The sequence below is a fragment of the Olea europaea genome, chromosome 7 (assembly GCF_002742605.1).
Source record: "Olea europaea var. sylvestris chromosome 7, O_europaea_v1, whole genome shotgun sequence".
NCBI classification, from domain to species: Eukaryota; Viridiplantae; Streptophyta; class Magnoliopsida; order Lamiales; family Oleaceae; genus Olea; species Olea europaea.
Window position 1 is genome coordinate 17,000,475 of NC_036243.1, and position 13,569 is coordinate 17,014,043.

General features: G+C 33.1%; 1 protein-coding gene across 2 annotated transcripts; it reads right to left on the minus strand.

Moving 5' to 3' along the window:
- Window positions 1–1,575: 1,575 nt before the first annotated feature.
- On the minus strand, window positions 1,576–12,687 carry LOC111397202 (serine/threonine-protein kinase STY17). 2 transcript variants are annotated; one of them, XM_023023985.1, is made up of 16 exons: window positions 12,294–12,684; window positions 11,822–11,936; window positions 11,506–11,609; window positions 11,255–11,374; window positions 9,773–9,827; window positions 8,723–8,833; window positions 7,422–7,472; window positions 6,033–6,208; window positions 5,835–5,942; window positions 4,941–5,014; window positions 4,566–4,741; window positions 3,875–3,970; window positions 2,468–2,548; window positions 2,305–2,358; window positions 1,971–2,105; window positions 1,576–1,884 (listed from the first exon to the last, which is right to left on the minus strand). In XM_023023985.1, the coding sequence occupies exons 1-16, from the start codon at window positions 12,491–12,493 to the stop codon at window positions 1,804–1,806; spliced, it is 1,737 nt and encodes a 578-aa protein (XP_022879753.1). In that variant the 5' UTR covers window positions 12,494–12,684; the 3' UTR covers window positions 1,576–1,803. The 2 variants fall into 2 exon arrangements, with proteins under 2 accessions (XP_022879753.1, XP_022879754.1); XM_023023986.1 differs by lacking the exons at window positions 1,576–1,884; window positions 1,971–2,105; window positions 2,305–2,358; window positions 2,468–2,548 and adding an exon at window positions 2,798–2,929 and having other exon boundaries at window positions 12,294–12,687.
- Window positions 12,688–13,569: the final 882 nt, after the last annotated feature.

Below are 13,569 nucleotides of genomic sequence, written 5' to 3' on the forward strand. Positions count from 1 at the left end.
TAACATACCCGTTTGATTTCCGTTCTTATCAAAATGCATTTTCTCTTTCTTCTTTTTAACCATACATTCTCCATTAAAATAATATTACACGTAAATCAAAAGCTTTTCTTTGTTTTTCATCTACACATTCTCCATCAATTTACTATTCTAAAATTCATTTTTCCAACAAAATGGATGTCAAATACTTGATAAAGTATAACACCGTTATAATAGCAACACACCTTATATCATCTTATTTTTTGTCCCTATTGATAAACGCACCCTCTGTGTATTTGTTGCGTTAACTACAGGTATCTATGAATACATCTTGTAGATCATTCCCATTATTCGTGATGTGTATCTATATTTTCCTAGTTTATAAATCACCTTCACGCATCAAGAAATAGTACAACCAAGTACTTCGTATGCCCAAAAACAATTTCGATGATTTTTTCATGCTTTCACTGTATTTTTTGTCCATCTTTAGAACACAATTTAGTTATGGAAAATTCTATTTGTACATCACTTTTTTTCACATCATTTTTCACACTCCTCTCACAAATGTGGGGTCCGCGATTATTTTAATCGTGGACCCCACCCACTTGTATGTGTGTGTGATGTGAAAAAAGTTGTGAAAAAAAGTGTACAAGTAGAATGACCCGTTGGTTATACCGCTACACAGCCAAATATCTGAATTGATTCATTGTTGAAGGATTTTTGTTCGAACAGTTCATAACATACAAACATTGTATTATAAGATTGTCTTACAGCAATTCTCAATATAAGTTTCATCTCCCAACTGTTCAACTTTTATCTACGTGCAAACATTCAAAAACCGTCTAATAGAGTAATTGGGAGAATTCTCATTGAACGAAGGGTTCGTTTGATTGTAAAGATGAAATTAAATTGAATTGAAAACAAATTTAAGGAATTGAATTGCTTAGAAATTGTTTTTCTGAGAATTGTAAATTATTGTGTTTGATTGGTATAATTTTCCATGTGAAAAATGTTGAAATAAAAAGTATTTTTTGATGTTCGTTTGACTTTGTTTTACATGAAAATTGTCAATTAAAGGGTTAAAATTTACTGTTATTAGGGATGAAATTTGTTTCCATTGCTAAAATATATATATATATATATATATATTCAAGAAAATCATCTATCTTTTGGTGTTCGTTTGACTTTGTTTTACATAAAAATTATCAATTAAAGGGAAATATTTTTTTACAATAATTCTTAGAATTTGTTAACTTTGCCCAAAAAAATGCTACAGTAACCGAAAAACCAAGAAAATACCAATTCCTAATACAAGCAAGAAAATTCCTTGGAAAATAAAACATATCAAACAAACAAAATTGGAAAAAAGTGGAATTCGAACCAATCAAAGAGGGAGCTAAAACTCTAAGCCATAAGATTCTTGCTGGCTGTGGATTGAACATTCAACGGCCATGAAGTAAAGGTTCGAGGATATTGGTACGATCACCTACCGAACCTTCAAGGTCTTATAGCATGTTCGGCTAAGCTTAAAATCCATTCTAACATACCAAACACGGTGACACGAGAATCGACAGTTAGGCTAAGAAATCTGATAATCAATACCACGGCCAAATTGTCCCCAGCTGCTTGGAAAGTAGAAGAGAATAACTTCAAACAAAGATGAGAAATTTTCACTGGAAAAGCCAAGTAACATTCAGATTGATAAAAAACACAATATGCTGTACACATGAAATCCTGCGGCCACATACTATTCCTTTTATCAATATTCGAAATTCGATAACGATGTAAAAAAGTTATGTCCATCGTAATTTCTTTTATCGTCGAAATTCAGTGATGTCCCCTTCTAAGAGAGGAGAAAAAACCACCAATTGATTTATCCTTGTTCTTATCTTCTCCATCATCTCCAACCTATTTCAAAAACATTCCGAGTTAAGCACTATTTAAACTATAATACTAGTAATTTTTCATTTTTTTTCCTCAGTTGATTAATGTACCTCCTTTGCAATTTGATGCAAAATTTCTAAAATCGTGTCAAAATCGGGTCGTAGAGTTGGATCTTGTTGCCAGCATTTCTCGAGCAGTTCTGCAAGCTTCGGGTGAGTGTTCTTTGGAATGGTCGGCCTCAGTCCCTGATTTCCACATCAATTTAAGTGACTATAACTATCAAGTGACCATAAATTTTGTGGAACTTCAAGTTCACATTTGGCACTCAGTATTTGGACGGGCCTAAACAGTATCTCTTTCTGTTTTGCAATACTGTTGAATGCTATCCAAACATCCATGCCAAACATGATATAATAGTCAATATGAAGAGAGAGATAGGAATACATGTTGAACCACTCCAACTGCTGCTTGTAAAGGTGTTAGAAAGGCATATGGAATCTGCACCAGTCGTATAATACGAGAATAAAGGAGTTCAGATACGAAACAATGGATGACAGAACAGAAGTAAAAATTTTGATAAAAAAAAAAAAAATGTAGTTAGGCTTACTTGTCCTGTTAGAAGTTCCCATAGCACTATCGCGAAGCTGAAAACATCAGCCTTGTGGTCATATGGTTTATGTTCAATTACCTTTGAAAAATATCAGTTCTAGGGATCAGAACCTTAGATAAGAGAATGAGCATAATGTAAGAGAATCAAGCCTAGAAATGCCAGATATAGTTAGATTTCACGGGCATTGAGTTAGCCTTTTCTATACTCAAATCACACGTCTTTCTTTCTTATCGACCAATTTGCTAATTAGCCCTCGTTTGAGCTCCATTTTTTGGCCAAAATGCATTTTAGAATAGTGTTTTATTGGGAAATGTGTAGTTAAAAAGTGAGAAAAAATTTTGTGTTTGTATGAAATTATTTTACAGGAGAATATATGGTTGAAAATGAGTTTTGAAAAAATAGGGACCAAACATAGGCTTAGTATCAATTGAGTCAATGCATGCATCCAACTTCGTCAACCTGCCAACACAGAAAGATGACATGGATAATGTGGCAGGAATAAATCAGATGTAGAAATAAATAATCAACTGCCACACTGGGGTTACAGTTTGCAAAGCGAAAGGACACGGAATAGTGACTTGATTTAGTGACCTAATTGTAAAAAAACGAAGTTTCGTGACCCATTCAAAATTAGGCACAAGTTCGGCCCTATAAACTTTTGCTCAACGTGTAATTATGAACACAATAGTATTTTAGCATATGTCCAAGCTTATAAAAAATTTATCTAATAATAGAACATAACAACATTTGAGTGGATACATTATTCTCATTATATTCTTCTACTCCCCCCCAAATTATTAGATAGGTATGCCCAATTTTTTTCTAAAGGAAAAAAAAAACCCACTTGTGCCTAGCTACGGGGTTTGGCATGCTATAGGGCATGTGCAGCAGTTAGTACAAATGACATCTAAACAGGATCCCATCTTCCTAATCCATTATACAGTAAAAAGATTAAAGAATTGGTTACATTCATGCTACCGGGTTTGACACACTGTAGGGCATGTGTAGCAGTTAATACTCTAAATGACATATAAACAGATATCAGTAATCCATCTTCTAAATACAATATAGTGAAAATATTAAAGAATTGGTTACATTCATGCTACCGCTGTTGAAAGTTTTAATCATAATAGCAGATAATCATCAGAACAGTGAAAACCAAAAAAATTCCATACATGAACCAACAGGTACTCTTGATATAATGAGGTGTTATGCAGACTCCTGCAGTAGTACTGAGGCATTTAATTAATCAGGCGGAAATTCAATAGTTTCAATATATTTTAACTATAAATTTAATTATCACCCCAATGTGATGTTATGCAAATATGAGAAAAAACTAATTGTAAATTGGACACTTAAAATACAACAGTCAAATATCTAACTAATACCATCAAATTTGCATACCTCAGGAGCCATCCAACGATATGTACCAGTTTCTGCAGTCATCACTCCGGTTTCAGCTTGCACCCTGGCCACTCCAAAATCAGCAACCTTAACGACCTATCCATGAGAACAAAATGAAAGATGAAGGGAAAATGAAAATCCAATAGATCCCCACCCCCCACCCCCCACCCAACAAAAAACCCCCAAAAAAAAATAAATAAATAAAAATAAAAATCACAGCCAGTAACAAGTTAACGGCCACAACGTTTAGGGGAACAACAAAATAGAGATGAAAAACCAAATCTATTAAGTGACGTACATACTCAAACTCCATCATCCTCATCCAAACAAGCAGTATGTCTATCGTATGTATTCTGAACAACATTCACATTCCTTTATAAATCGTTTACAGAAGAATGAAATAGACTGAGCTTTAAGATGCGAAAATGATAAAAGTAGAATAGTGGATAGGCAAAACAAAAGTTAACGTTGCAACTAGCAGCAAATAATACTAGCAGTTTTTCACTAGTATATTAACCATGGGGAATAAGCTTTAGTTTGTTGTATTCATTAGTATAATAACTACTACAGAAAACCACACTTTCTTAAGAGTTCAACGGAAAAATGAAAATATGTAAAGATAGTTGAAATTTCTATGCATATGAATGTTATTAAACCAATTAATCATTTACAGCTTACAGAAACATCTTACTTCGTGTTCATCCATCAGAAGATTGGCAGTCTTTAGATCCCGATGGATTATGTTATTTTGGTGAAGATAACTCATTCCCTTTGAAATATCAATTGCCACTTTCAACAGAGTAGGAAGCTTAAAGAAACCTTTTCGTTTGTGCAGAAAGTTGTACACACTTCCTCTAGACATGAACTCTGAATAAAACAGAAACATGACCATCAGATGAAGCCCTTCTTTGACATGGAATAGGAAAATAAAACTTCACAGAATTAGAGGATAATATATTTGAACTAATACATAGCTGATATGGGAACAATATAGTGATATTTGGAAAGGAACCAAAATTACTGTATGATAGATGGTTAAAACATGGTGAAACTTTAATAGAGTTACCAGTCACAATGCACAGGTTTGGGGGTCTTGTGCATGCACCGATAAATTGAACAACATTCTTGTGCCGAACTTTTCTACCAAAAAAAAAAAAAAAAAAAAAAAAAGTGAAAATAAGAGTAAAGACAAATGAAAGAAACGTCAAGGTGCACGAATGGAATATAAGAGCTCAGATGTATTAATAGTCACAAAGACAAATGTAAAGATATTGCTATAGTCAATTACATTAATAGAATAATTCCACGCTCAATTACAGTTTTTAATTCACATTTTAGGGGGAAACTGACATGCTTATCTTGTACGCAAGAAGTTAGCTTAGCGCTCAAATAGTGTCACAGAAATGTGTATTTTGCAAGTTCATGACATACACCAACATGACTTGGATGCATGCCAAACAGGAAATAAATTTGAAGGATCGCTCCTGAACTCCACGAATAATGAAGGGAAAAACAGTAATAACTATTTTTCCTTGCTTTCTCAATTTTTATATATATATATCGATTGAAAGGAAATAAATGCGGAAATTGTAAAATGGCTCCCTTAATTTATCATTGAAGTTTTTCTCACTGTTTTCATAACTACAATTCTGGATCCAAATGAAGTCTAAATATCCTAAGAAATAAAAAGAATATCACGAATTAATAATATACAGGAGATCTTATCCCTAATTGTAAAACTTCATCCATGAAATCAATAGTTTGATCTTGGCTCGAAGATGCAAGTCCTCGACCAAAATAAGATTTATTTTGATAGGGATAAGGTTTCTATCTAAAGAGTAAAATCCAAAGAATTTCAGGTGGAGTTGATGCTCTACTCATTCATAAATTAGAAGCGACAATAGGCAAACTCCACTCCTGGAAAGACCAAAACCAAGTTTGTGAAGAGAAGTTAATTTACCTCATAATGAAAACTTCCTGGGAGAACTCTTTCAACATATCGACATTAACTCGCTCGGGCATGAGAATTTTTATAGCTACTTCCTGACTACAGTATGTTCCTTTATAACTGAAAAGGAGTTGCAAAATCTGTAAGAGTGCAAACAGAACCAGAAAAATAGAATAAAGAAAGCAATAGAGACATATTTGTGGAACTTACAGATCACCAAATGAACCAGATGCAACTTTGCCTTCAAATTTCAGCAAGTGGGAGTCAATTTCCCAGACGTCAGTTCCATCAGTAGGTATTTTAACATGTTCAGCGATGAATTCAGGAACTTCTGGGACATTCTGATTAATGGCTGAAAGAGAATGTTGATCTGGAAAAGGTTGCTCCTATAACATATGAACTGGTGAGTTAAAAGCATCAACTATTGTAAAACAGATGGGTGAAAGATTATGTATCCCATTTTTAAGGAACTGGATTGTACAGCGATCCAAAAAACCGAAACTGTGTTGACAGAAATGGAACTAGACACTGTCCAGCAATTAACTATCCTTCTCCAACAAGATAAACTAACAGCGACCGTATTAATAGGAGATTGATCCAAGCTTAGGTAGTGTCAAGAAAGAAAAAGTATATAATTTCCAAAATCAGAAGAAATAACTTAAGCTTTTACGTTGACATGCAGTGAGTATTCAATTAAACAATCCATAAACAATGTATAACCAGTAAAAGCAAACAACTATACCATCAAAATGCATTCAAATTTCTAGGTATTCCTAGATAAAACCAAATGAATTTTCAGCAATCTAAGAACAGATTGGAATTCCAAAACAGGTCACTTGTTACTTCATTGTTATACATTGGTAGAACATACAGCATTATTGTATACTTACACCGTGAATCAATGAAAAACGTATAAACAATCAAAGATCTTCTCCCATCAGAATCAGCAGTATTCTATAAACATATACTCCAAACCAGGTAACTAGATAATTCAACAGAACTGAATCCAACTCAAACTCCAAAGGAATAGAAACAAGACGTTTAAGAATGGGGAAAAAATGAGTCAGCAAATTGTAGTCAGAGATATAAAACTCGTTTAGTGGATCTAAACTGTGTTTTGAATAGCGTAGAGGATCTGTAATTTTTAACAAAGCTGGATAATCAATTTATGTTAATGAAACTAAACATTCTCTCCTTTCTCCACAGGAAAAACAGCCCAGGAAGTTGGTCCTTCTACGATTTGTTGCAAACTTCATTACTCCAGATGGATGTTATACATGTATACACCAAATTCAACGAAGTAATGCTCTGAGCAAACAAAATCAAAGTAATTCTATATGAAGATGCTAGTTTTGTATTCTTTATAAGTTTATGGAGACTGCCCTCCTAACAATTGCCTTTTTATTACTTTAGGAAAGGATAAATACTGATACACAACCAAAACTCTCATTTCTGGGACCATCAGCATAGTAGAATTATAGGTTTTGTTTAGATCTCTCCATTACGTGAAATTACATGACACGAAGCATAAGTACAGCATGTAGCCAGTTGAACCTAAAAAATGAGATCATGTGGAAATTTTTCTGTTATAGGATATACCTTGTCCTTTAAGATCTCCTTTTGCACCTCACTTCTAAGCAGCTCGGTTTCCTACAAGTTTCCAAGAAGCATGTATTCAGTTTAAACACACTTATTTTAGGCATAATAAGAGGAAATGGATTCTGACGTATCTTTTTATATTCTAAATTAACTTTTAACTTCGAGTTAGAAATCTTCTATTTTGTCATTTTGTCAGGGATTTGAAGTATAGATAGTACGAACAATTTTGAATAATTTAGAAAATTGAATTAGTGATATTCAATATAGAAATTCTTCCCTTCATTTTGCTCCCAATTTCAATTCTTCTTCCATCTCTCTCTTCCTCTTCCCCATTGTACATCAGAAAGCTTAAAAAATAAGCAAACTTAGGTACGAAAATTGACTTCCATGTCAAGTTTCTGGATATTTTCTTTGGCACTGATTGGGGTTTAACAAAATTCATAGCATTTCCTGTTTATTTATCTATTTATCTATCTAAGAAGAAGAGAAGAAGTGGAAGAGAGGATTCAAACATTCAGCAAAATCAGAATACCATAAAATTAACTACTTCAAGTATTTCACAGCAACGTGAAACTATATATTAATAAATAAATAAATAAATAAATAACAAAATGAAGAACGCTGAAAGTCTAAACTTCATGATATATGGCTACCAGAACCACTTCTCAAGCAAGTAATCACAAAATTTCTTGTCTTTGAACTTATCACATGGCAACACAAACTAAAACAAATCAGATCACCAACTTCAAAAATGTTAAACTGGAAATTTGAAAAAAAGAAGGATGGATACTTTAATGCTGATTCTCATACTGAAATGTTCTTCAGAATGAGATAGTAAAAGCTGGTGCTTATACATCCAGAACAACTACCTTGATCCCAAAGAATAAGGAGAAAACTTAAAGATGAATAAACGGATTTAAAGTGCTTTGATCATCCTATAAGACAGAAAAACAAATTTAATGCTTGCTTGGATTGTTTATAAGTTGCTTAAATTATAATGTGATAGAAATGAAATGAGTAGTGAATAAGTGGGTAGTAGTTGTGGATCCTAAAAAATGTGGTTAAAGTTTGAGTTTGACCTTTTAATTATAATGTCAATAAGTTTTCTTAAACAAGCACTTAATGTGACATACATAATAAATAAGGCAGTAGGTTAATACATCTAAACACATAAATGGAGTTCAAAATCTGTTTACAACAGGAGAATAAATAAGTCAGGAAGTAGAAATGCACTGAACTCTGCATTAAGGATCCCCCAAGTTTAAAGCAGTTCAATTTATATAGAAAAGGGATGAGTATACCTCATATGGCCACCCACCAACAACAAAGACATCTAATGAGAATCCATCGGTAGTTGAAAATGCATGGGCTTCTTCAATGTTCAGACCAATCTCAGAAAGTAAGAGAGTCAACTGCAGATCAGGAGTCGAATATAGGTCACAGAAGAAATATGATTGTAATGTTAAGGATCAGCAATTGATAATTTATGAAATTCATGTTTAGAGTTCTCCCAAAAAATTATTGCATTTGACCTTAAGAAAATTATCAACAAGTTCAAAGCATGAGCATCACAGTTAAACAATTCGATAAAGTTTGTTTCAGTGTCCATTCGTAAGCAGCGGCAATGATACAAATTATTATAAATTAATATTGAAAGTTAATCAGTACTAGCATTAGGCCAGTGTTCTGCTGACATCTCTTCAGGTCTATTTTATCTGCATTATCCCATCTATCATGAGAGTTGAAAAAAGGTTGATTTTTTGAGTAGAAAATCAGCAATGTGGATACTAACAATAATACGATAAACTTTTTAAAACATTTCTTATTAATAGTTTCCAGGTACTGCCCCCACTAAATACCTAAACTCAATCGTTGCATATAAATTTTAGGTCATATTAGGCATCAAACTAAAATTTAGTTTTACCATACTCCCTCCGTTCCATATGAATGAGATGGTTTGACTTTCCAGGACAGCCAGAGGTTTTGGAGCAATAATTTGCATTGACTTATTTCAGTTTTAATTTCAAAATTTTCTCCAAGTGTTGTAGTATTTTGTTTGAATTCTAACATTTTTGTTTATGGGCAAATAAAATGAAAAGTTATTACTCGGAAGGGAGCCTGGTTGACCTCAAATGTTAAGCCGTCCTATTCATGTTCAAATGGACCAGATAATTTCCAGTGCTTAGAAGGGAGCCTTTTTCATTTTTGTTTATTTATTCTCTATCTTCCCAGGGGGAGGAAGGAATGAGGAGTAATCTGTCAAATACTAATCCTATGATGTAACATATGCCAGGAAAAAAGGATGATGATGAACCCGAAAAAAGGAAAAAATAAATAAATGAAGTTGAAACCTGACTCAGCAATTTGGGCCTGTCGATTGTGGAAAAAGTGATTTCGTGCATGGGCCTGCAAGATATCCATTTTTAAGACATAAGATAGTTAATTTTTAACAGAAATAAGAGTACAGCAATATCACACCTAACAACAAGATAGTTAATTATTTGAATGCCCATCATTTCATACATGTAATAGATATATCACATATACACGAGTCTTGAATTCAGCAGGAAAGCAAATAATTTCATGAAATAAAAAAATTCATTTACAAGAATTAATTCATAGATAAATTTCTACTGCTTTCACCCCAATGTTAGTACTGTTTATCTCATTATAATGATTCACCCACATGCTCATTATAATGATTCACCAGAAACGTGAAAAGGATGAAAATATCAAACGAAAACGAGAAAGAAGTGGAAAATACTAGACAATATCTTGACTAAACTAACAAATGCTTACGCACACTTAAAAATACTCCATAATGTAAATTATAAATTATTATTTGGTTGAAGTTTAGAGAAGGAACACGGGAAAATACAGAAGTGAAATACATTAGCATGGTATATGTTGATGATGAAAATGTTGATGATTAAACAACAGATGATGTGCCAGCGAGGATAAAAGAGAAATCAAATGATAGCAAGGAGTAAAAAAATAGTGTTTTATTTCTATCACATAAGGCTTCAATAGTTTATCCAGCCATGACTCTGCACTACAGTAATATGTATATTTTATCTGACTTATTTCTCTAACTATTTTGTCTTGTTTACACCTGGTTTTAAGATTTGGAGATTTAAAAAGGACTCAATGGTCAAGGACATCTCCTCTACTACACCCCTTTATCCTTAAATTCAGATATCATCCAGTATGATAACTGCAATATGATTCTTTGTTTCTTTTTCTTTCGTTTTCTTTTCCAAATGGACGAGGGGGAGGAGTAAGATGGATAAGGAAGATTTTAGAACGGAAGACAGTGTCCCCATTTTCTCAATCACTTGTCATGATTTGAGAGTATCATTTTCCAGTTCTACAATCAGATTTTAAAGGAGACATCAAAACGAACTGTTAGATAAGTTTGTGTTTACCATCTTTCAGTCCTTGCATCAAGAAATTTTTACAGTATTCAAAAGCTAATGAGCGAAGTGAACCATTTCAACTTTTTACCGAGGAGTTCGTGAAGTTGAATTGACATCACCATTTGAATTATTGTCATGACTTCCATTAGCTTGACAGGCAAGGGCTTCAAGATTTGCTGCCGAACCAAAAGTAGGTGGAGGATGGATTCTGGATGGAAAAAAGAATGCAAAAGATGGCAACCGAAATTAAAATAAATTGGGAGAAATACAAGTTGGAGAAAAGAAGAAAGAAGAAAAATTGCCAGTAAGACAACGAGTAGCACATAGTTTGTGTTTACCATCTTTCAGTCCTTGCATCAAGAAATTTTTACAGTATTCAAAAGCTAATGAGCGAAGTGAACCATTTCAACTTTTTACCGAGGAGTTCGTGAAGTTGAATTGACATCACCGTTTGAATTATTGTCATGACTTCCATTAGCTTGACAGGCAAGGGCTTCAAGATTTGCTGCCGAACCAAAAGTAGGTGGAGGATGGATTCTGGATGGAAAAAAGAATGCAAAAGATGGCAGCCGAAATTAAAATAAATTGGGAGAAATACAAGTTGGAGAAAAGAAGAAAGAAGAAAAATTGCCAGTAAGACAACGAGTAGCACATAAATCAGGAACTACCCCTGCCGGCTAGGAGAACGACTAGAGTAACTTTGACCTTCTTCGTTTGCTGAAGAATCCATATGATCAGCATCTGCTGAATTTCCATCAGACGCAGGAGGAACCTGTATATGGTAATTATTATAGGTACAATTTCTCCATACCAAACCATAGCTTGGTGCAAATATTCAAATGACAACAATATCCAACCTAAAAACCATATCTTATTTAATGATAATCTGGAAGGCAGAACTGGTGCAATCCTTTTTAATTTAGAGGGAAATTGCATCATAAACAAGAAATTAAATCTTCAATTTTTTGGAAAATTTCTGTATACCTGAACAAGGCGAACTTCGAAGGCAGGTCTATTAGCAGGATCCTCCGCCAGATGCAGCAATCTTTTATGCGTGAGTACATCTTCAGCTCTTTCCACATTCACATCCAACGCATATCTGTTCATATCACCACCATTCAATTCAAAAGTATTATTAAAACAAAAAAATAATAAATAATAAAAAAAAATTAATCCGTGTTAGGCGTGCTTAAATGTTGAACTATTCACATGGAACCAAAGACTCGGTATGGTAATTCTCTAAACCTCAAATGAGAAGTAAATTACAAGATTTAGTAATTTGATCAGAGCTCAAATGAACAGTCAAATTACACAATTGCACTCTCAATCAAGCCAAAGTGCATGTTAAGAGTAAAATCTAAGGTTGAAATGACTTGGATCCGTTAAACATTTTAACATGCAACCCGAGATTCAATAATTCCAACTCAAAATTAACACAAATACATAAAAAGATTGCCTTTCAGGAAGACGATTGAAGTGTTGCCATAGCTGGTCTTCGAAGCCGGGCAGTTTAGCTTCTTCCTGATTCAAATCCTGGAGCCGACTGAGCACTTCGCGAAAAACTTCGAGCCGCTGTCTCTGCTGGCTACTCTTCTTTGGGGATGCCGGCTCCGTGGCTCGGCTGCCGCAGCTCTCCGTATCATCCATAGCCACCATTATAATTTTACAGGATCACACAAAATTCGAAATTAAACTAGTTTTCTAGAGAGAAAATGAAGATTTTGCTTGTTTAATCAATCATCATTATTTTTTAATGATGATTAGTACATTTGTGTGTCTGAAGATGGAGATTGATCGAGAGAGAATATGAGAGAGAGAGAGAGAGAGAATTTCCTTTTATGCGAATTTAGTTTCAGATGCGCCCTTTTATGAATGAAAATTGAAAACTTTAAGGAAAAAAATTAATGGAAATTTGAATAGTTCCACACTTACATTGCATGAGCTCCGCACACGTGTAGATTAAATCCATGTTTAGATACAGTCTTGATTTTGATTTTGATTTAATTTAAGATTAATAATTAATTTTAATTATATGTTTCAATATTTTATTAATTTTTATCAAAATATATTAAAAGGTTAACAGGGGCTAATGAAATTATTATTATTTTGAAATTGGGAGATTGGATGAAGAGCAACACAACTTTCAATATTATTCCTAAAGAGTGAAGCTACACTTACATAATTTCTTTCACAAAATTATTATGGGAAAACTCTATCTGGATTCTCATTGACCTCAAAAAATAGAAATTAATTTTTAAAATCAACCGTCAAGTTTTCTATCAAAATTTTGGTAGGAATTTTTTTTTTTTTTTTTTTTTTTGGGGGGGGGGGGGGTGGGGGTTTTTTTTGGTTTTAAAAAAAAGGAAAAAAAAAAAAAAAAAAACATATTTCGTTTCAGCACGTAACAATGTTGACTCAAAAAGTTTGACGATTAGAAATTTAATTTTTATCTATAATATAAATAATTTGTGATATCTATGTGATGTCAGTATTTATCAAGTTTCATCACTATTTTTAACATACAATTTAATTTTCTAGTTGCTCATACTTTTATGTAGATCATGTTACAAGGCAACGAATTACAAAGTTTTCAATGATTAAAATCAGATCAATTTTTGAAGTTTCACCTTTTGGCAAAGCATAAATAATAATAATGAAAAAGAGAATGTATATTTTGTTTTATAAGTTAATATGATATTCAGAAAGCATTAAAAATAAATAAAATTCTAATA

Bases quoted from the DNA above. Each gene is read 5' to 3' on its own strand.
- LOC111397202 (XM_023023985.1), bottom strand. From the start codon at position 12,493: ATGGTGGCTATGGATGATACGGAGAGCTGCGGCAGCCGAGCCACGGAG. The intron at 9,828-11,254 runs GTAAAAAGTTGA...GATATCTTGCAG, and splicing joins TCAACTTCACGAACTCCTCG to GCCCATGCACGAAATCACTT. The intron at 2,106-2,304 runs GTATTCCTATCT...TGTGGAAATCAG, and splicing joins CAGTTGGAGTGGTTCAACAT to GGACTGAGGCCGACCATTCC.